This window comes from Mustela lutreola, chromosome 15 (assembly GCF_030435805.1).
Source record: "Mustela lutreola isolate mMusLut2 chromosome 15, mMusLut2.pri, whole genome shotgun sequence".
In the NCBI taxonomy this organism is placed as follows: domain Eukaryota; kingdom Metazoa; phylum Chordata; class Mammalia; order Carnivora; family Mustelidae; genus Mustela; species Mustela lutreola.
The window spans coordinates 45513411-45535935 of NC_081304.1; the positions used below are offsets into that span (position 1 = coordinate 45513411).

The 22525-nt window shown below is 55.6% G+C and overlaps 2 protein-coding genes and 1 non-coding gene across 4 annotated transcripts; all 3 read left to right on the plus strand.

The window, feature by feature from the left end:
- Positions 1-2960: 2960 nt before the first annotated feature.
- DPH1 (diphthamide biosynthesis 1) lies at positions 2961-13205 on the plus strand. Of its 2 annotated transcripts, none has more exons than XM_059148821.1 (13): positions 2961-3411; positions 5349-5501; positions 5624-5687; positions 7332-7453; positions 7885-8042; positions 8171-8292; positions 10248-10316; positions 10718-10874; positions 11000-11103; positions 11625-11703; positions 11970-12110; positions 12291-12392; positions 13067-13205. In XM_059148821.1, the coding sequence occupies exons 1-12, from the start codon at positions 3351-3353 to the stop codon at positions 12372-12374; spliced, it is 1314 nt and encodes a 437-aa protein (XP_059004804.1). In that variant the 5' UTR covers positions 2961-3350; the 3' UTR covers positions 12375-12392; positions 13067-13205. The 2 variants fall into 2 exon arrangements, with proteins under 2 accessions (XP_059004804.1, XP_059004805.1); XM_059148822.1 differs by having other exon boundaries at positions 2985-3411; positions 11003-11103.
- OVCA2 (OVCA2 serine hydrolase domain containing) lies at positions 12434-13917 on the plus strand. The gene is made up of 2 exons (XM_059148823.1): positions 12434-12737; positions 13067-13917. Exons 1-2 carry the CDS (start codon positions 12554-12556, stop codon positions 13564-13566), a joined length of 684 nt encoding a protein of 227 aa, XP_059004806.1. The 5' UTR covers positions 12434-12553; the 3' UTR covers positions 13567-13917.
- A 2777-nt stretch (positions 13918-16694) lies between these two features.
- On the plus strand, positions 16695-16799 carry LOC131817172 (U6 spliceosomal RNA). Its single transcript, XR_009348380.1, has one exon. It is a non-coding gene; the product is annotated as a U6 spliceosomal RNA (small nuclear RNA).
- The last annotated feature ends 5726 nt before the right edge of the window (positions 16800-22525 follow it).

Here is a 22525-nt window from a genome sequence, read left to right on the forward strand (position 1 = left end):
TTCCCAGGGCAGCGGCGCTCAGCAGCGCGGCGCCGCCTCCCAAGGTGTTTTCGCTGCGCCCGCCCCTAGGGACGATCCTTGGCCGGTGTTGGTCCGAGTACCTGCCCCAGGCCCTGGGCGGCCGTCGGGCTACTCGAAAGCCCCTTCTCGGCCCCGCGGGCTTCCCGGAGCTCGCGCCCGCAGCCCAACCCCCGTCTGCTCGCCCTTCGCGGCTGGAGGTCACTGAGAGAGGCGGCTGGAAGCGTGCGCTCTGCCCACTGGCTGGGACAGGAGGACTGCCACCCAGAAACCCCGATCACAAGTCTGCACTCCTGCCCATATCCTCTCTAGGCGACTTCGCTTCCTTCTTGGAGGCTCGACGGCTCCTCCCCGCCCAGGACAGCTCCGGAAAACCCAGCCGCCTCGCATCCCGCGTCCCAGGATACTATTCCTTTGGGGGGTAGGTGTGGCGCGCCCCCAGACTGGTCTAGCCCACGCAGCAAGCAGTCAGTGAGGCCCAATTCCAAATTCTAGAGTGAGGAAGGGACCAGTGTGGGGATCAGATGGGCTATCCCCGCCTAGGGGGGGGTATCCCCGATCTCCTTCAGTCTACACCGACCCCGCCCGGGGCTTCCAGGAAAATGGAGGAGGCACCGCTTAGAAAGCAGGTCCCGCAGGGGGCCAGTTGGGCTGAACAGAAAAGGTTCAGGCCAGGCGAGATCCTGGGTGGAGGCGGCACCCCCTACTGGCCTGGAATAAGAGGGGTCCTAGGAAAGGAAGAAGAGGGCGCTAAGTCACTCATTCAACGTGCATTTACTGAGGGTCAATTCGTGGGGCATTACTATTCCTAGGGATTCAGCCAGTGAAAAAGACAAGGTCTCTGCATTCAATGGCACCAAGGCTCTGGGTTTCCGCTAACTACATAGGCATGTAACTACAAGAGCTTAGGGCATAGCTGGGGAAGAAAGACCCACAAGGCATCTTAGAATGTGACAGGAGGAGAAACAAAGTGTTGGGGGCTCTACTAGCTCTGTGAGAGGGGTGAAGGTGAAGGATGATCAAAGAAGCCTTCATCAAAGGGATGCCATTTAGGTTGGGGCTTGAGGGTTGAGTTATCAGTCTGAGAAGAAAAAGGACATTCAAGGCAGGAGAAAAGGTGCAAATGCTTGAAGGTGAAAAAGTAACCTTGTTCTGATGATTAAGAAGATTGGTCCATCTTGGGATGGAACTGGAGGTGGAGTAATCTCTCTCTTAGCCTTGACTTGGTCCCACACCCTGCCAGGCATTAAAGCTGGTCTCAAGGCCCTGGGCTCTCCTTGAGCGAACTGAGGCCCAGTGAGGTTGAACAACTTGCTCCATGTCATAAAGCAGATCAGTGCCAAAGTGTAGGCCTTAATCGGGGTCTGCTAATCCTCCTTCCAGCCCCCTGAGCTGCCTCCCCATGACCCCCCTGCCCCACAAACTCTAGCATCTCAGACGAAGTTGGCTGGGGCTGGGCGTGAGTGTGAGAAGCACAGTTATTTCGGGCCTCAGGAGGGCTGGGCGCTGCTTTGGAGTCCAGCCAGGGGGTGGGGGTGACTAGAGGCGGGTGTTGTGGTATAATGTGGGGGTGCACTGTGCCCGCCTTCTTGTCAGGCAGTAATTACTCAGCCTGCTGAGTAACTCAGGCAGGGAGACCCCCCACCAACAGATGGAGGTGTTCTCGGCCCAAGCTGAAGGACAGCCCCCAATGTCCTTCACTGCAGTTATCTTAGGGGACATGCTCACATCTGTCCTTGATGCCTAGTTCCCCTAGACATCACCTGGTTTCCTAATGGGTGCTAGGGCAGCTCATTCAGCACAAGAGGCTGTGGGGCAATGTTGTAAGAGGGGGAGGGCCTTCAATCATCCACAGGCCCCATTCTGCCCAGAGAAAGCCTCCAAGGGATGCGAGACCTGCTAGGGAGATGCCACTGCTCTTGTGGAATCAATTCCCCCCTCCCAACCCCCATGGATCTCACAGCTGCAGCCAGAGTTAAAGCTGTCCACAGGCTGGGCCTTAGTGTCCTGAAGGGGGAGGGGCTGGACTCAGGGGTTCGCTGGAATTGAAATTTTGCACCTTGGGAGTCCAAAGAACCCAGGGGAGATGGGAAGTCCATGCCGAGCTCTTATCAAGGCAAGAGGGGTATTCCTGGGACCCATATTGGCCACAGCCCTCTCCAAAGCTATGACTGTCCTAAGAGTATCAGTCAGTGGCCTGGGGGGGCAGAGCACTGACCCCTTCTGGTCCTCCCCTTGGCTGCTCACTCTCAGCCAGCCCATACATCCTTTCTCTCTGGGCAGCCACCCAGGCAGGCCTGTCCCTGGCTGCTTGTTTGTCACTTCTCCCTGTACCTTAATTAGGAGTTTCCAAGCAAGGAGGGCCTCCAGGGGAGCCCCAGGCCACAGAGCTACCTTAAAGGGCCAGCTGTGCTCACATCACCACCTCTGAGAGAGGAAGGTGGTGCCAGAGGGCTGGATGGGCAAACAGCCCTGGGGGACTATTGCTGTATGGGGCAGACCTTGCTAAGGGCCAGTCCTGCAGGTACTCTGATCTTCCAAAGGTCAAGGCCATCTCACTGGCTGCTTATGCCTTCCCTTTGGGATCTCAGGAGCCCAGGCCTGATCAAGAGAAAGGCTATCTGGACCTGAGAGGCAGCGAAGGCAGGGAAAAGGGTAGATTGGTTTAGGCAACCGGATTCCTTGGACTGCTCCCCCTATCCCCACGCCCTGCCCCAGGAAAGCAACCTCAGGCGGGGGCCTTCCCATGGTAGCAGTTTTTCACAGGGGAGACCTTCCAGCATTCTGCACTGTTGGTCCTAAAGGTAAGGGCACTCTGGCGCTCAGAAAACCCCAGGACTCAGCTTGGAGCTGGGCTGATGGGAGCTGAGTTCTGTCTTGTTTGGGCAGTGGGGTCCTCTGAGGTACGGAATTTGGCTCTACCTACACGGCCTCCACTGCTTACCAGGAGAGACAGAGAAGAGCGAAAGGGATACGGGGCGGTGGCGGGGGTGGTCTCCCATTCACAAGACTTGGCTCACAGAATTCGGGCAGGGAGTCGGCAAATAGGGGAGCACTGGTCCGGGAGTGCCAGGTCTGGAAAACCGGGAGCAGAGGAGAAGACTGGATCGTGGAGAGAGTGCAACTGCGATTGGTACGGGACAGCTAGGGGCGGTGGAGAGCTGGGTCCCTGCGGGCTGGGGACCGCGGTAGCCCCGCCCCTACCGTTTCCTTCCTAGTCCCCGCCCAGCAAATTCCCGCCCCTCGCCAGCGACCGGCGGTCGATCGCAAGGTCTGAGTTCTCGGCGTTCTTCTAGTGCTGCCTTTTTGGTCTCCACGTGGACAGGCCAGTGATGGCGGCGCTGGCGGAGTCCGTGGCGGCGGAGCCGGGCAGCCGAAACGGCACTAGTAGAGGTGGGTGCTACTACGCTGCGGCCTCCGGACCTCGCATCGCGAGTCAGGGCTCCCAAGTCAGGGACAGCACCTTCCCCCGCTAACGGCAGCGGCCTTTCTCCGCCAGACCCGGAGGGCCCCGCGGTCACTTGCTCCGGCGGCTTTCGCTGGAGCCCAGAGGGACCAGTCTTCCTTTTGCAGCCTTAGGGCGCGATCCGGAGCAGCAATTCCTAGGAGCTTGTAATCCTCAAGCCGGAAACGCTGCCCCCGCCCTTGCCTTGGCTGGCACAGGAGGACTCACGGATAAAGCGGACCCGATGGGGAAGGAAAGAGCCAGGCGCGCTGCAGCGGCCATTCCACAAGTGGGCCGTCGGGGAATGCCTCCATGAAAGAGGCACAGGGTTTCTTTTTTTTTTTTTTTTTAAAGATTTTATTTATTTATTTGACAGAGAGAAATCACAAGTAAGCAGAGAGGCAGGCAGAGAGAGGAGGAAGCAGGCTCCCCGCTGAGCAGAGAGCCCGATACGGGACTCGATCCCAGGACCCTGAGATCATGACCCGAGCCGAAGGCAGCGGCTTAACCCACTGAGCCACCCAGGCGCCCGAGGCACAGGGTTTCATTCATCCAGCTCACTGACTGCCAGGCCTGTGCTGGGTTCAGGGACTACACAACAGCCTTGCCCTCAGGGATCTTGTCTACCCGGGAATACTGATGTAAACTGAAGATCACAGACACGTGATAAAAGAGGAGGCGCCTACTAGTCCCGAGGACCAATTGAGCTTCTAAAACCAGCAGCTCCCACATCCCAACGACCACAGGGGACTTGCCCTATCAGAGGAGCTTTTGTGAGGGGCCCAGGATTCTGGGCTGTTTGTTCCAAGGTCTTTGAAACAAATGAACAAAAACTACGGCCGTAGTAACATTCAAATATGGTCTCATCAACCATCATCAACTACGATCATCTGCCCACAGGCAGAGGATGAAGGGTTATGTCTGGGAGGATCCCTGCCATAGTAGTAAAGGGCCCTAGCAGAAGTTCTGGCACAAAGTACAGGTTCAATAAATATTTGTTCAATAAATTAATTTCTTGATTCCTTATCACACTCCCAAACTCTCTGGTTCCTGGAGAGATAATAGGGTTGAGTTAAGCTGAATTATGAGGAATAGGAAGCAAATTAAGGGTTGCAGCTTTGCTAATGGCTACAGTGTTTTCTCCTTTAATTAGGTTGTAATTTGTACACCTGCATTTGCCCCTGCTAGACTACTAGCCCCTAAAGGGTGGGGTAGCTTCGCTGTCCTTACCTGTTTGCCTGCAGTCCTAACTAGAGTGTGTTCTTTTATTTTTCCTGGGGTGGAACAGTGAGACTAAGGAAGCTGTTAAGTCAGTTAAATATTTGGTTTTTATTTCCCTTTTAAACGAGGAGAGGGAAGAGTCCCACTGTAGACAGAGTCAGTGGGACTTGAGTAAAGAGGGCAGTCTTTTAAGTCAGTACTTAGTAAGTTTGCTTATAGACTGCATATCTAGGACCTCAGAACTTCAAAGTGTTCTCAGGGACTTGTGTGAGGGTTTGGGCGCAGGGGAGGACATTTTCCCAGACTTCTAGGCTCTTGGGTTTTCCTCAGAGTTGTTCTTTACCAAGGAGCCGTTGTTTGGACTCAGTTCAGTCTCCTGGTGTTATCTCTGTTCTTCCAAAGGTAAGGGATGGGGTATACCTCACTCATGGGCTCAAATCTTTGATTCTCAGTAATCTCTCAATATGGAAGTTAATTATGCAGATCTCTTTCAGGCTTAATGGGTTGTCTTTCCAGCTTCAGAATGAACTCAGTGAGGAAGAAAGCTGGGCCAACCCCCTTGGCATCTGGGATCTGGGCCTGAAACTTGGGTGGTGGTAAGGACTTAACTGGGTCTGGTTCTCTTTTAGGCCAGGTGCCAACTCAGTCCTTTCATTTGTCCTAGGTCGAGCCCCTAGGGGCCGCTTGGCCAATCAGATCCCCCCTGAGATCCTGAACAACCCCCAGCTCCAGGCAGCCATTCAGGTCCTGCCTTCCAACTATAACTTTGAGATTCCCAAGACCATCTGGAGGATTCAGCAGGCCCAGGCCAAAAAGGGTGAGCCCCCAAGTTTTGAGATGGGGTAGGGGTGGAGAGGTTGCCTGGCTCTGTCAGGGACAGTATCCCCATTCCAGGATTTTCCTAGACCTCTGCTCTCATGTCTTCGCTCTGTCTTTCAGTGGCCTTGCAAATGCCTGAGGGCCTTCTCCTCTTTGCCTGCACCATTGTGGATATCTTGGAAAGGTGAGGCTTGGGGCACTGGAGAAGAAGCTAAGCCAAGACCTTCCCCATGCCCATTATATCTCTTCCTGTTGACATTTTTTCCTTCTGGACCTTGGTCTTACCTTGCCCCCTCCCACAACCATACATGCACAAAGGGAAAAAGTCAAAACTAAACTCCCAGCCTGCTGAGATCCCAGCCTGTCTGGCTTGTCTTGTCTGTATAAATCTCTTTTTCCCTAAAAAAAGTGGGGGAGAGGGTGCAGCAGGGAGTGGGGAGATGAGTTGTTTCCAGTATCTTCAAAGCTGGGCCTAGAGCAGGTGGTGGGGCCTGAGGAGGAATCCTCAGAGCTGACCTGGAATGAGCTGTGTTGTCAGCATCAGGTCTAGCCAAGGGGAACCTTTTTCTCCCACACATTTGGGGGAGTAGGGCAAGGAGGGGCTTGGTGGGGGAGAAGTGTCTAGGAGATGGTATTCAGTTCCTCTCCCCTCTCTAAGTTTCTTCATTACAATGAGCCATCTTGGGGCTGGGGGTGGGGAGTTCTCAGCCATCTGGAACCAGCACAGGAACAGGGAGGGGGAATGGGGAAAGGGGAGGTCATCTCGTGATGGGAACCTCCCACTTCCCTGCTGCTGCCCTCCCCCACTCCGCTTCTCATCCACTGCCACAGACTCACTTCCCAGCTCCCACCCTCTTGCCCCTTGGGGATGCTCTCTGGGGCTCAGGCCAATTTGCATACATTTTAATCTATAAAAAATTAAGTGCTCTGGCTGACTCAGACGCCTGGGCTGCATTTTAAGGAGTTGAATAATCTGCTTCTGTGCACAGACTGATATGGGAAAGGGGGAGGAGGAGGGGCTGCTGACTGACGGCAGCTCAGCTTTCCCCAGCACACCTCCAGGAGAGAGATGGGAGACCCTAGTTGCCAAGCCAGGCCCTGTGGCCCAGGTGTACATCTCTCAAGGAAGAACTGGTCCCCTAGCACCATGCCCCTGGTGAATTTGGGGAGTGCGGGGTCTTCCCCACCCACCCCTGTCCCCCAGTGATTCAGGCCTGGCAGCAGATCCTATGGCAATGTGTTGGCCAGAGCCCACTCTTTCTGACGCATGAGGCGTGTGGGTGGTGCCATGTGCTATGGGGGAGCCGTTCGTGGGTCCCCCCCACCCTAGGTGCAGAGGGCCCTAACTAAGGGTGGGGAGGTAGCAAGGGGTCTGGGTGACAGGGAGGCTGTGTGTTTCCCTACATGCATACCCACACACGCTGCAGTGTCAAAGCATGGGAGTGGGCGCCTCTGCATGTGTGTGTATGCTCCTTGCTCTGGGTGGGACAAGCCGGGGCGTCAGAGCCCCCGTATCTGACCCTGTGTCTGCCCAGCTGAGAGGTGGGGGTCCTTCTTGAAGTCTGGGCTTGGATGGAGGAACCCGGGTGCTACAGAGACCGTGCTCATACCGCTCCAGTTCCAAGAGCTGCTGCCAGGACCGGGGGATGTGACAGCTGGGCCCCTCCTACTCTTTGTTGGCAGAAGTGGCAGCTGCCAGCCCCAGTGATTGCGGGGCATAGGGAGAGGAGCTGGGCCCTGAGATATCCCCACAGGGGTAGGTCTCTCTCCCACCTCACCCTGGTGTCACCATCTCGTTGTCCCCCTCTCCATTCCCTCACCTCCACAGGTTCACAGAGGCCGAAGTGATGGTGATGGGCGATGTGACATATGGGGCTTGCTGTGTGGATGACTTTACCGCCAGGGCCCTGGGAGCTGACTTCCTGGTGCACTATGGCCACAGCTGCCTGGGTATGGTGGGTGGGGATCCTGGCTGGGAGGCAGGGAGGCAGGACTGCATGCTAATTCCCCCATCATGGTGCCTTCTTGTCCTGCTTGCAGGCAGGAGGTCCCTCTCAGTTTCTGGAATGGCTTTGGCCTTCCTGCTCTGCAGGTGGATCTTTCCTTTGGGTTTGGTTGCCTTGGAAACAACGTTGCTGTCCCAGATGCGGGTGTTTGAAAGGCTGTTGGTGGTAGAGCAGTCTGGGCCCCCAGTCAAGGGGTGGAAAAGGAGCTTCTAAGGGAACCTATCACTGTGTCCCTCCTCCCCCCTGCCTCCTGCTCACTCCTTGTATCCCTAGGCTGAAGCCACTGGTCCTGGCTGCTCAGAGACTTTGGCCCAGGCAGGCCCCCTGCACCTCTGGCCTTCCAAAACAGTCTCCTGAATTCTTGTCTCTCCCCAGTTCCCATGGACACCTCGGACCGAGACTTCCGGGTACTGTATGTCTTTGTGGACATCCGGATAGATACTACCCACCTCCTGGATTCTATTCGCCTCACCTTTCCCCCAGCTACTAACCTTGCCCTGGTCAGCACCATTCAGTTTGTGTCGACCTTGCAGGTAAGTGACCAGATAGGCAGCCAGCCTCCGGACTCTTTGTGAGGCCCATGTTAGGTGCTCTGGCTAGTCCTCTGGCCCTGGCTCTCCCTCTTCACCCACTTGATTCCCTTCCCTCCTCATCCCTCCAGGCAGCTGCCCAGGAGCTGAGAGCTGAGTACCGTGTGAGTGTCCCACAGTGCAAGCCCCTGTCCCCTGGGGAGATCCTGGGCTGCACGGCTCCCCAGCTGCCCAGAGAGGTGGAGGCTGTTGTGTAAGTGAAAGATGAGGGCCCAGTTGAGAGACATAAGAAATGCAGCTAGAGGGGCGCCTGGGTGGCTCAGTGGGTTAAGCCGCTGCCTTCGGCTCAGGTCATGATCTCAGGGTCCTGGGATCGAGTCCCGCATCGGGCTCTCTGCTCAGCAGGGAGCCTGCTTCCCCCCCCCCCTCTCTCTGCCTGCCTCTATGCCTACTTGTGATCTCTCTCTGTCAAATAAATAAATAAAATCTTTAAAAAAAAAAAAAAAAAAAAAAAGAAATGCAGCTAGAGGGGCACCTGGGTGGCTCAGTGGGTTAAAACCTCTGCCTTTGGCTCAGGTCATGATCCCAACGTCCTGGGATAGAGCCCCGCATCAGGCTCTCTGTTCAGCAGGGAGCCTGCTTCCCTTCCTCTCTCTCTGCCTGCCTCTTTGCCTACTTGTGATCTCTGTCTGTCAAAAAATAAATAAAATCTTTAAAAAAAAAAAAAAAAAAGCACCTAGAAGGGATCGGGAGGTTCATTGTGTAGGAAAGGAAGCTGAGTCTCAAGCTCTTTTTTAACTATTTGCTCAAGGTCACCCTGCAAAATGGGGACTGAATAGGGTTGCAGGTGGCCTGTCTCCCTCTCAGGTGCTCTGTCCACCATGTAAGAGGCTATTCCCAGGCTGGGGCAGGAATCAGAGGGCCTCATGGGGTGGGGAGTGGGGGTAAGGGTGGGCTAGAAATGGTGGGAATATAATTGGAGAAGATGGATGGGCACGCCCAGGCTGCAGCCCCGTTAATTTAGCATCCGGACAGCTAACAAGCAGGAGCAGCATGTCTCCTGCCGCCTAATTATTTTAGGTAATGGAAATGCTTAATGTTGTGTGAATGCAGCCAGCCTCAGAGCTGATAGCTCCCCCGGCTGGGACTAGGGAGGGGAGCCCCATTCCTAGCTAATGGCCTGGAGAGCGGGAGGGGCACTCCCTGACTCAGCCCTGCCTCTGGGGCTATAGATGCTGGTCCCATAGGGCCTGCTGCTCCCATATAGGACAGCCCTGCTCCCGAAGGGGCATTGCCCCTCTGCCTGTGCCCGCAGGATTCTGAGCCTATAGGTGCCTACCACTGGGGGCTTCAAGGTGTGTGTTGGAGGGAGAGAAACCCTGAATGTGGGGCATTCATCACAAAGATCAGTGTGGTCTCCAAGAAGGAACTGCATTCGTGATTGTCCTCTATGCTCTGCCTTCTCCGTGGACTGGGAAGCTCCTTTTACGGACAGGCTTGATAGAGCCTGGTGGTTAAGCCTAGAGACAAGTCCTAGATCTACTGCTTAATAGCTGTGTGACTTTGGGCAAATTCCTTAACATCCCTGAACAGCAGCTGTATCTGTTGTAAAATCGGGATACTCTAGGTACCTCAGAGGACTATTTAAGGGTGTGAGTGTGGAGTCCTACATGGCAAGTTCTTATTCTGGGCCTTGGTGCACAGAAGACACAAATCCAGTTAACAGTAGTTGTTACAACTCAGTCAGAGGACCTGAGAGCCAGTTTGGGGAGAGAGAGCCTTTGTAGACCCTGAAACTTCATTTACAATAGCGACGACACGTTGAACCCTATTTGCCGTGTCTGTGTTGAGCTAGGTAAGGAACTGTCCCGCCATCTCCAAGGTAGGATCTCTAGAGCCCTGAGCAGCCTTCCCATGGCCATAGCTGCCCTTTTACGCTTCCCCCAGAAGTCTGGGGTGAGGAGCAGTTCTCAGATTCTGCATTACATAACTAGAAGGGCCTTATTCTCATCCAGTTCAAACTCCTTATTTTGTGCATGAGAAAACCAAGGCCTCAGGAGGCGGAATGTTGACTTAGGCCAGTCCGCCCTCCCCCCACAGTAGCAGCACATTCAGCCAGGAGCTCAGTTTGGACCTCCAAGCCAGTGCCCACCTTTTCTGCTGTCTCACCGTACCCCACATTTATCATCCCCTGTCTTTCTGCTGCAGATATCTTGGAGACGGCCGTTTCCATCTGGAGTCTGTCATGATTGCCAACCCGGGTGTCCCCGCTTACCGGTATGGGCTGAGCTGGGCTGACCAGCTAGGGAGAGGGTGGGATATCCCTGCCACTGAAGCCCTCAACTGGCCGAAACTTCCTCATTCCCTGGCCCCTTGACAGCCAACAGCTCTAAGTATCTGAGGTACTAGGGTCCTGAATCCAGGCATCAGACACAGAGCTGCTGTTGCACAGTACCCACCCATCCCCCACTGGGATTCATACGGAGATTCTAAATCTCCTCCTACTTTTGCCTGCTCCAGCTGTGGGACTGAGCTTTCTAATGACAGTCTCTGCTCTCTTCCTCATTACCTCCATGGAACCTAAAGATTCAGGAGACCAAGGGACTGGGTCAGGGAGCTATGGGTACAACAGGTACCATGAGTGGCTGTCACCATAACCCTCATAGCTTCTTTTCCAGATATGACCCATACAGCAAAGTCCTATCGAGAGAACACTATGATCACCAGCGCATGCAAGCCAACCGCCAAGAAGCCATAGCCACAGCCCGCTCAGCTAAATCCTGGGGCCTTATACTGGGCACTTTGGGCCGCCAGGGCAGCCCCAAAATTCTGGAGGTCAGAGGGCTTGGGATGGCCTCTGGAGGAGGGGACTGACTGGAAACCCAGCTGGGAAAATTACTTAAGGGATTTTTACTTGGTTGCTTGACCATGGTGACCTGAGCTTAGCCTCCATCTTCCAGCAGCACCTGGAATCTCGGCTCCAAGCCTTAGGACTTCCCTTCCTGAGGCTGTTGCTCTCTGAGATCTTCCCCAGCAAGCTTAACCTACTTCCTGAAGTGGATGTGTAAGTTTCCTCACCTTACCTCTCTAGCAATGACTCTGGCTAAGGAAGCTTCCTTAGATCAGTGTCCTGCCCAGCACATATTGAAGGATGGAGTCAGTGGGGATTGCTTCCATGAATGTTCATGTTTACAGAGCCCTCATTCAGCAGGGGCTGCTCTTGGCTAGGGGTCTCACCCATTTCAGTTTGGGAGCTCACAGGCAACTGTAACATCACAGTCATTCTTTTGAGGTAGGTAGTTGGCACCTGCAGTGTACCAGAATTAAGCTAAATTGGATTCTGGAGATAAGATCACAGATAAGCTGCCTGGGCCGAGCTCTCAGAGGGCTCTCTCAGAGGAAACGAGAAAATCAACAGCTATAGTGTTATTCTGAACGGTAGTACGTGACTGTCTTTACTCTAGAATTAATAGTAAGCATTCATTGGGTGTTTTGGGAACAAAGACATGTTTTTCAGCATGCTGCCCAGGGGAGGACCACCTTCCCCACCCCCACCTTGGGTCTGACCTGACCTTCCCTTCCCAGGTGGGTGCAGGTAGCATGTCCGCGCCTTTCCATTGATTGGGGCACAGCCTTCCCCAAGCCGTTGCTCACACCCTATGAGGTAACCCTGCGTTTTGAAAATACCTGAGAGAGAGTGGGCTTTGCACCTGGTTCTGTCCAGGGAGGGATCTGCAGTGGGGTGGGCAGCACCTTTTACAGCTGACTCATTTCTTAGTTGTGTGGCCTTAGTCAAGTCCCTTAACCTGTCCGAGCTTCACATTTCCTTTCTGTGGTATGAGGACAATAGGACCTCCATAGGCCATCGTGAACATTTAATCAATTAATCCTGCCCAGAAAAAGTATTGTTGTCCGGGTGTCCTCCCTTAGGCAGTGGTGGCCCTGAGGGACATTTCCTGGCAGCAGCCCTACCCTATGGACTTCTACGCCGGCAGCTCCTTGGGGCCATGGACAGTCAACCACCGACGGAACCGCCCCCTCCAGGCCCTGAGCCCGCTGGCGTTGGAGAAGGTAGGCCCAGACTTGCAAGCGGGGAGGTGAGAGACCAAAGGCGCGGCCTCGCCTGGCCGCCTCCCTAGCGACGCGAGCCGAGGCCGCCGCCGTGAGGCCGCTACGGGAAATGCACGGGAGTAGGGTGGAGGACGTCGCAGAATGGAGACCCTGAGCAGAGTCTGCCATCCTCCTATGCAGGAGGAGTCCGCGCAGCCCTCTCCAGCCGCGGCTTGCGACGGCTGCAGCTGCGGAGACGATAAGGGAGCAACGAACGTTCGATGAGCCCTTCCTTGGTCTCAGGTATCCGCCCGGGCTTGAGCCGCGCCTGGTTGTTATGGGAACACCCGGTTCGCGCAGAGGCCCGCCTTTGGGGTGGGGCCAGCAGTTGGTCCCACCCCTCGGGCATTCGATTTCCGCTCGGGGAAAGGCTGCTTCCGGTCCCTGCCGCGTTGGTCGGCAAGATGGCGGCGCGCCCGCCGCTGAGGGTGTTAGCCCTGGCCGGCTTCCGGCAGAGCGAGCGGGGCTTCCGCGAGAAGACGGGAGCGCTGAGGAAGGCGCTGCGGGGCCGCGCCGAACTCGTGTGCCTCAGCGGCCCGCACCTGGTCGCGGATGCTGCGGGTCCCGAGGGCGCCGGGCCGGACTCCGGTGAGACGGGCCGTGCCCGGGAAATGCACTCTGAGTCTCTTACCTAGCCTCATTTCCGTAACGCCTTTCAGCATACCTCCACGCCGCATCCTCACCTCTGCCTTCCTCCTGCCCATACACTTCATTTCTTCCATCCCAGCCTCCCAGGCCTCCACCATGATCAGGCTTGCCATGCCTTGCCATGCCACTCGGCTCTCCACTTCATTATCCCCAGATTCTGCCTCTTCGCTAGTTGTCAGCCCTCAACCCCCCCCTCCCTCCCGTTTTCATTTCTCATGCCCTAGATACCCGCTTGCCCTAACCCCATCCTTTCCCCATTATCGCTGTAGAGCCCTGCCTTCCGGAGGAGCAGCCCCGAGGCTGGTGGTTTTCAGAACAGGAGGCAGACGTTTTCAACGCCCTGAGCCAGCCCACAGTATGCAGAGGCCTGGAGGAAGCCTTGGGAACCGTGGCACAGGCACTGAAGAAACTGGGACCTTTTGATGGGCTCCTTGGTTTCAGCCAGGGAGCCGCGCTGGCAGCCGTTGTGTGCGCCCTTGGCCAAGCTGGCGATCCCCGCTTCCCCTTGCCAAGGTTTATCATCCTGGTATCTGGTTTCTGTCCCCGAGGTCTTGGACTCAAGGAACCCATCCTGCAGTGCCCCTTGTTACTGCCTTCACTACACGTTTTTGGGGATACTGACTGCGTCATCCCTTCTCAGGAAAGTATGCAGCTGGCTAGCCAATTCACTGGAGCCGTCACCCTCACTCATTCTGGTGGCCACTTCATTCCAGCAGCTGCTGCCCAGCGTCAGGCCTACCTCAAGTTCTTGGACCAGTTTGCAGCATGAAAGATGAACAAATGGCTCTGCCCCTACTTCCCCCACCCCCACATGACCTCGGGGCAGCCTCTGTAATCCAGTCCTTCCATCCCTTCCCCCCTCCCTTGGGAGCTTAGTGGCTGTCAGTGTTCCTCATCATCACCAATTAAGAGACAAGTATCAATTCTGAGACTCAGCTTATTATAAGCCCAGCTCTACACTCAAGAAAAAAGGGATCAGAAGGACTTAGCGGAGCTTGGCATCTGCCACTCAAACATGAAAAAGGCCAGTGGACCCCTGGATAAGTGGAGGGTGACATGGGAACGTGGGGGCTGATGCTACTGTGACTGCTGCATAATAAAGTGCTGGTGGCAATTTTGAGCATCTTTGTCCTCCTACGCGCAGGAAAGCCATTTTGTGACAGAAGTCCGGATTCCTGACATCCACAGAGCTTCCAGGGCAGCTCCAAAGAGGGAAGGACGTGTTTCTAGTTACGAACCCCCCAGGATAAGCTCATGTGTACCCACATTTGGTAGAAGTCCCAAGCGGAAGGAAAGGAGGCCTTGGTAGCAGAGTTGGAAGAATTTTACTTTTGAGAAGTTCTCGGAAGAGATTGCTGGGCAAGGTGCTCCCTGGGCTCCCCGAGTTAGGCTTCCTCTGAACCCTGAGGGTTGTGTACTGGCCTTCTGTCAAACTCTGGCTTCTTGGGTGCTCTGCTTTTTCCTCCAGAACTGCTTTGGCCCCTCTGAGCTATAAGCTTGGAGGATGGGTTGGTCCTAGACCTTGGGAAGAGGCCCAAGACCACACAAAAGAAACCCTTTTACAAACCTGCCCTCACCTGCAGTTTCTGGGATTGATGCTGCTTTGTAGTGATCCATCCAGGGCCTAAGTAGCCCCTCCAGTTTTAGAGATCATTCGTTCCCAGACACTCTAAAGACTGCCCACTTTAGCTCCTTGCCCTGCTTCCAGTGCCCCCACCTGTGGCCCATCCTGCTCTTTGATTTCAGCCCTGCCTCTGCAGGATCACAACCTCATTCCTTTTCTGGAATATCCCAGGAGGCCCTGATCTAGCCCTCAAGCATGGTTGTTCCCAGGGAGTTTAGGAATCGAATAGGAATAGGGTTAGGGGATATAGCACAAATACCTCCTCCCATCCTGAGACAGTCAGACTAATATACCTTAAATTACCCCAAATCCGGAATTCTTCACTAATGACAGTAGTTGTCTAAGAAAAAAAAAACTGGAGTTACACCGCCCTCCCCCAGCAGACCCAGTTTACTGGAATTTAGGACCTTTACAGCAGAAAGTGGGGATGGGAGGATAGTTCCCCCTTGCTAGTATCGGCTCTGCTTGCTCTTGGGTGCTTTAAAGGGATCCCTTTGACAAAAGGACGGGACTCAGAAATGGGCTGAATTACTGCTACAGACCTGTTGAATTTGGCCCATAGGATTTTAGAAAATACTGGATTTATAGTATTTAATATCTTATGAATTTCACACACAGATCCCCGGCTTCTCTGGAAATGAGTTCAGAGTGGAATGCAGTGAGTATGCAGTTCAGAGCTCATGTGCCCCCATGGCCATCATAGCCTGCCCCCTTTAGCGAGGTCCCAAGAGATGAAAAGGATGACAGTTGCTACCACAGCCCTTGCTACTTGGATTTACTGTGAGGATGAAAAGAGAGAGAACAAGATAGAGTGGGGAATGAATTTTAAGCCAGGGTTTAAAGTTAGAAGGATGAGGGTAGAGCAGAACAGTATTAGGGGGAGCAGAAGTGCTCAGTGCTCTGGGTGAGAATTCTCCCTCCCCCACCTCCTGCCTTAAGAATCAGAAAATGTCCAAGCTAGAAGGAAAGAGATCATGTGGTCACTGCTTCCCAACAAGTGGGATGTCCTTCCCATCACATCCTCCAGGAGCAACAGAGAATCTTAGGGGTCATTGCCGCCCACCCCACACAGATTCTACGGACCACTTGCATCAGAATCATGTTAAAACTTGACCTACCGAGGGGCACCTGGGTGGCTCAGTGGGTTAAGCCGCTGCCTTCGGCTTGGGTCATGATCTCAGGGTCTTGGGATCAAGTCCCGCATCAGGCTCTCCGCTCAGTGGGGAGCCTGCTTCCCTCTCTCTCTCTCTGCCCGCCTCTCTGCCTACTTGTGATCTTTCTCTGTCAAATAAATAAATAAAATCTTAAAAAAAAAAAAAAAAAAACTTGCCCTACCGAGCCAGTTGCTGGACCGAGGAATCTGCATTTTTGCAAACTCCCTGGACTGGACACTCCCATACAACATATTTGAAAACCATTGCCTTAGTAGAATAGAAGTCTCTGGTAAACGTGCTATTTGAAAAAAACAACACGCACCTGGGATTCTCATGCGCTCCACTAGGGATGGGGAGAAAGCTCTCCAATTAACCATTCATGTAACATTTTCAATTTGTATTTAAGGGAAATGAGGTCCGGAGGTTAGAAAGAGGAGTACCTTTGGTGGAGCGCTAACTACACCTGATACTGTGAAAAGCAGAAACTTTAGAGAGTTGCCCAATTTAATCTCACTATTTCCTGAAGTAGCCACTATTAACTTAATATTACAACTGAGGAAAACAGGTGCAGAGGAGTTAAGTAACTTACCCAAAGTTGGATTCAGATCCAGAATTCACATTCCTAACCATTCCTAGTCATTGCTTTCTCTGCTGTAACCTCAGAAGTGCAGAGAGGACACGCAGCACTCAAGACTTTTGGGCTAGGTGTCCTGTCTGGGTCTCACCTTCCTAATCCATAAAATAGGTTGGGGTTGGGGTGCACTCATTGAGGTTCTAAGATACTAAAAAATTCTCTAAAGTCACTTCTCTGGTTTCCCCCTCTGACCATTTTCTCCAGATGGGTTCAAACTGCAGACAACTTGGTCCCTTCAGAATATTGCTCCCATTTCTCTTCTCTGCCTCTCACTCCACCTTCAATACCTAAAGCTCTTGAGAGTAGTCCCTGAGCAAAGAAGTCCCCTCCATAGCCCAAGTCCAAGAGCTTCTGCTCAGAAAGTTGTGCTCCTTTCCCCTGTTCATTCTGCCTAAGTGGCCAGAGCTGGGGTCTCCTCAGTGCTACCAGCCCCTCACAAAGACATAACGGCCTAGTAGAATACTTAAGATTGAAATAGCATTTTGGTGCTCGCTTCGGCAGCACATATACTAAAAAATTGGAACGATACAGAGAAGATTAGCATGGCCCCTGCGCAATGAAATAGCATTCTGCAGTTTTCAAAGGTTTTTACTCACGTGATCCTATTTGATCCTTACACTTCGGCCAGAGAGGAATGATTATTATCCCATGTTACACAAAGTTCAAAAACCCAGCCCCTTAAATGATAACCAGTCGGTGATGAGGCCAGGTTGGACCTCCTGCTTCCCAGGGCACTACTCCCATCTGCACACATTACAGTCTGCCCACAGATAGCCGCTGGATTCCAGAATCAAGAACATTTAATCTAAGACCTTGGGATCCGTGAGTGGGAGGAAGGAAGCGTGTGGGAATTGATTAGCTGTGAAACCAGCACCAATTGCCTTAAAAGTAGTTTAACAAAGGAGGGGTTATGGATAGGTAACAGAAAATTGGATTAATGAGAGGCAGGACTGGATTGCATTAACCATTTCCAGGACTGTGCCTAGGGAAGTCCTGCACCCGGTATCCATCAGTCAGCCCCTGCACTGGGTGTTGGTGGTGGTGGTAGGAGATATAAGTGTGTTTTTGAAAAGGTCGTTGCTCACACTTCACTGGACCAATAGGACTTCAGCCCCTCTCATATTCACTTTTCCACTTTAGAACTAATTTGAGACACTATCTCAAATTAGAATCCAGCACCGATTGAAGTGAGGCTGCTGATACATTCAGACAATGCTTTACTGACCGGGTTCATTTTACAAGCACACTGGCTTCCTGAGGGTTGAGGACCTTTCTTATCACTCTACATGGATCAGAGGATGAAAGAGCGGGGAGAAGAGTGAGGGACGGCGGCATCAGAAAATGGGTTCAAGGATTAGTCACGCTTTCTGCCTGCTCAGCAGAGGGTTTCCCGGAAGAATGCTGTTGTGGCATTTTAGGAAAACTTTGCTCCATCTACTCCCTTCAGTCTGCAGGAGGCCTTCAGGTCCCAGCCGCCTCCCTCCCACCGAGGAGATAGAACACAAATCCCAGAACTACCCCTTCTTTCGCCATTCCCTGGCTGCAACCTCAGCCAAGAGGACAGGACGGTCACTGAGGCGGACGGTCAGACATACAGCCCAGACCGTGCTTCCTTCCCTGCCTTGGTAGACACGCAGCGATCAGACCCGAGAGCAGTCCACCCCCCAGCACCTCACCGCCCTCCGCCCCCATAGATACATCGGATCTTGACTCGCCGCCCCCGTTTCCTCCTGCTCCTGGTCTCCCCCATCCGGGGCTGGCAGTGCGCGGCGGGCGCAGTGCGTGGGCGTGCTGCGGGGCGACCATGGCTGTAGACTGTTACCTCCGGTTCCCACAGTAACAATCGAAAGCCACGGTTGCCCTGGAGACGCGGGGGCGGGGCGCGCGCTACTGACGGCACCGTGGCAGCTCCAGTCAGGCAGACGTCAGGACAGCGGGTTGGGGAGGGGGTAGCGGGGGGAGAGCGCGCGCGATGGGGACCGGGCTCGGGGGCCGTGCGATGTGCGTGTGAGCGGCCGCCCCTCGCAGCCTCTGGTGACCAGGGACCGGACTGGCGGATGGCAGCGCCTGCGCTGGATCAGCACCGCGGACAGCGGCGGCGCGGAGCGCGCGCTCTGGGCTGAGGGACCCTGGGGAACTGAGGGGCCCGGGGCGCGGCAGGTGGCCGGGTCCGCGGTCCTGGGGCGGGGCCAGGCGTCGGTGGCCGTGACTGGAGACTGTTACTGAGGGCGGCCCGGGCAGTAAGCAGTCTAGAGCCAAGGTGCCGGCGCTCTGCCCGGGCGGGCGGGGGTGCCTCCGTTGCCTGCAGCTGGGGGCGCTGCTGCTCTTCCTCCCCCGCGTCTCCCGCCTTTCTTGGCCCCAGAGCTTGCGGACAGGCACGCGGCCCTTGACGTCAAAACCCTGTGACGTCAAATATGTCCCTGCGGAGAGGCACTTCCGGCGGCGGCGTGGGGGCGCTCAGTGGGGGGGCGGGGCAGCCCGGCCGAGGTCCCGCCCCCTCCTGGTCCTGAGAGGACAGCATCTCGCGCAGAGGCGGGAAGTCGGGGGCGCAAAGGGACCAGCCCGACGGGATGGGACGGGGAGGGGGTGCCCGACTGGATGCGGGGTGGGGGTCCCGAAAGAGCCGAGGCTAGGTCGGCGGGCAGGTGGGCGTCTGTCCTTCTCCGGTAGCCCCGCTCAGCCGGCAGGGGCAGCGAGGCTGAGTCACTGCGGTGCGGGGAGGGGGAGGAGGGGGCGCGTCTTCTGGGGCGTCAGCATCTTCGCCCCACTTTCTTGGGAGAATGGCGCAGGAGCCCCAGGAAATGTCGCAGGGACCCTGGGGTCCGTCCTCTGTTCGATGCTCCTCCGAAGTGGCTGCGTCTTCATCCGGGCGCGGGCAAGTGCAGCACGGGGTTCTGGATACGCCTCCGGCCCGGCTCCACCAGCTGCGAGGGGATCCTCATCCCACACCCTGTTCCCAATCCCACCCCTTAGGGGCCAGCCAACCTGCCGTCTGCCGGTCTCCTCATTGCCTTTCCGTCCGTGTTCGTGCATCGGTCCATCTGTAGACCGTCGGTCGGTCAGTCCCACTTACCTGTCGGGCCGCGTCGCGCCGGCTCCCGCTCGCCTCCCGCAGCCGGGCTGGCGCCGCTGCTTTTATAGGCGCGCGTAGTACTCGTGCGGCGGCTCATTCATGCGGCCGCGGCTCCTACACACTGACGCGCTGCCGACGTCAGCAGGGAATTTAGGAAACTGGAAGAGGGGCTATTTATAGTGGCGAGGCGGGGGGCTGGGGGGGACTAAGGCGACGGGGAGCTGGGAGGGGGAGGAGGGCGCACGGAAGCAGGAACAGGGAGGGGGAGCCCGGGCTCCTGTACCGGTCTACAAAGGGTTAACTTTCCGGAACTGCGGACTGGGGGCCGGCGGGAGGATAGTGCAGGGAGGGCGGACGGGTCCTACACCTTTAAGCACCCTGGGACACCTGGGGGATGCAATCCCACTTCCCGACCGGCCTTCCGAGGTGCTCAACCGGCAGCCCCCTCTCCCACTCCTCAGTTCCTGGACTCGACGGCTCTGTGACGTCACAAAATGACCTTCGGTGGCGTTACACCACGCGTGGCCACTGCAGTGTCATCACCCTGGGGTGGGAGGTACAGGAGAGGAAGCTAGACCTGAGGAGGGGCCTAAAGCAGCATCTAGAGCTGTGGCGTCGGGGAAATGGGGGAAGAAGAGTGGGGGAGCCCAGGGCTCGCAGAAGCTTTGTAGGAGTCTGGGCCTGGGAGGAATGGAGCGTGGGGGGTGGGGGGGGATGCATGTCCCGGAGGTCTAGGAACCAGTCAGGAGCTGGAGACCCCAGAAAAGTTGAGAAGAGTGGCTTGCATTCCCCGGATATGAGCAAGGGGTTCCTCTATGGAGGAGTTGGGCGGGGCGGGGGGGGGCGGAGAGGAAAAACAGGACGGCGGGGAGGAGGACAGGTCGGCAGTGCCAGTGTCAGAGCCTGGCACCAAGCAGACCCCGTTCAGTACCCATTTGTGGGTGATAATGAGTGAGGGAGACCAAGGGCTCAGCGGATTGACAGAAAAGGATCTCTGGAGGATGGAGTGGCAAGACCACTTCCTGGAGGAGTTAGAGTTCCTTGGAGGTATGAATTGACAGGAAGGCCCTAAGCCGTGTGGGACAGAATTCCCCTGAACAAGAGCAGAGAAATGAACAATCCTGGTTCCATCAATTGAGAAGAGTTCTAAATGGAGGAGGGTGAATGTGTTCACAGAGAGAGGAGATGGATTGGGGTGGGGGGAGGTAGAGGCGAGGAGCAGGTGTTGAGGGAGAACAGTGCCAGGCTAGTAGGGTAGATAGAAACTAGGGAGGGAGGAAAAGATCAAAAATTGAAGAAGAGTGAAGTCCACAGGAAGGCAGCAAGGCTGGCTGCAAGTCTGTGAGACCCTTCCATAGGGATGTAAGGACAGCCTGAGGATAGGGATGGGCAGTGAGTTAATTCAGGGAGTGGGGATCCGGGGAGAGTGTTGAAAAAAAAAAAAAAAAAGATGGTACAGTGGACACTGTACAAAAGTGAACTGGGTTGAGGGGCTCCTTGTGGGGCTAGGATCTGGTCCCATCAAGAGGATAAAAGATTCCAGTAGAAACGCAGGGGGAGAAGTCCTGAACAACTTTTGGAGTCTATCCTCCAGGAGTCTCCCCCCACCCCACCTCTTTTTCTTTTGCCTCCAGCCTTTGTCCCTGTGGTTCTTTTCTCCCTGGCAGCTTTTCTGTGTTGGGGAGGAACTCCTATTCATCCATCAAAACCCAGTTCTAAGAGCACTTCTTCCGAGGAGCCTTTTCACCTTTCTCCAGCACTCCATACACTTTTTTCCGCTTCAGCGCACAACGCATCCATCCCCCGGCCAAGATGTCGTGGTCCGTTTTCCCTAGAGGCTGGCGGCTCTGAACACACGGTTTTCATTCTTTCACTCTCACTGCAACCCTAGTGAGGTGACCGTGGGTAGACGGAGGAGAGGACTGGGATAAAATGGATCCAGAACATGGAGTAGAAACGGTGAGGACAGGGTCACGACACGGTGGGAGTCAGAAGGACCAGCCTGGACCAAAAGCCACCACAGGGCTCCGAGACCATGAAGATGTCAGCAGAGGAAAGAGAGCCTCTGGGGGGCGCCCGAGACCTCAGTGTCTATCAGGGACTGCGAGTGGCCGCGCTGGCGGCCCCTCAATGAGTGACTCAGCTACTACCTCTGGCGGGGGCGTAGGGGTGGAGGACAGCGCGAGGGGTGGCGAGCGCGGCACCCACCCGCCCAGGAGCCCTGTGCGGTTGCTAAGCTCTCCAAGGCCTTGGAGAGACGCGATCCGCGCGAACCTCATCGGTTACTATGGTAACTCTGCGCCCCAGCCTCTCGCGCGCCACGGCTGAGGAAGGCGCAGCCAATCAGAAGCTGCAGGCGTTCTCGGGGACCCACTCCCGCCCTCCGACGTGTGGGCAGGGGTCAGGAGGTGCCGGGAGGAGGTGCAGCGTGGGCCGCGGAGACCCGGCACTCACTACAGGCCCCATGCGGCGGCGGGGCCGCGTAGGGACACTTCCGGAGTAGCCGCACGAGTGCCCAAGCGCCAGTGCGGGGTCCCCTCCCTCCCAGAAGGGGCGTCACCTGCAAGAACCGAGCCTTGCTGTGGGGTGCAGAACCTTGCCGGGGGATCCCTGCGGTCACGTTCCGGGTTATCGGGTTGGAGGCGAGGTCGAGCAAGCAGGTCCCTCAAAATGGCTCACACGGGGAATCTGGAAGTTGGGGTCGCTTCTGCGGGATCCCCAGGAGGCGCTGTCCAGCCATTCCCAGTCGAATATCCTGGGGTCGCTCCAGAGGCCTCTAAGTTCGGGGCAGGCTGATTGGGTAACAGCCCCGCCCAGGCTCACGCAGGGCCCTACGTAACAGCCTCGGGATTATCCCAGAGAGCCAGGATTTGAACTTGGAAAAGGGCAGACGTGTATTTGTGCCGACACGCGCGCCCGCAGGTGTCAGTACCTGGAGAGGGTCTGGGTGTAAACGGGTTTATTCCGTGCATACCTAAACCCAAGTGGCTGAGTGAAGGTGGGCGTGTTGGGGGTGGGGTGGGTATAAACGGACAGTCCCATCAGGAATGTCTAAGAAGTCGCCCCCCAAGATCTTGTCTACCTTCTCTCTTACGGCTTCCCTAACCTCCCTCCCCCCATCTAGTTGTCCCCAGAGTCCTCTCCTTGCGGGCTCCAAACTGAGGCAATGTGAGAATCTAGAAATATGTACAAGGGAACGTTTAGCTCAAAACCCCAGAGTTTGTGGGCCTCGAAGTTCTGGGG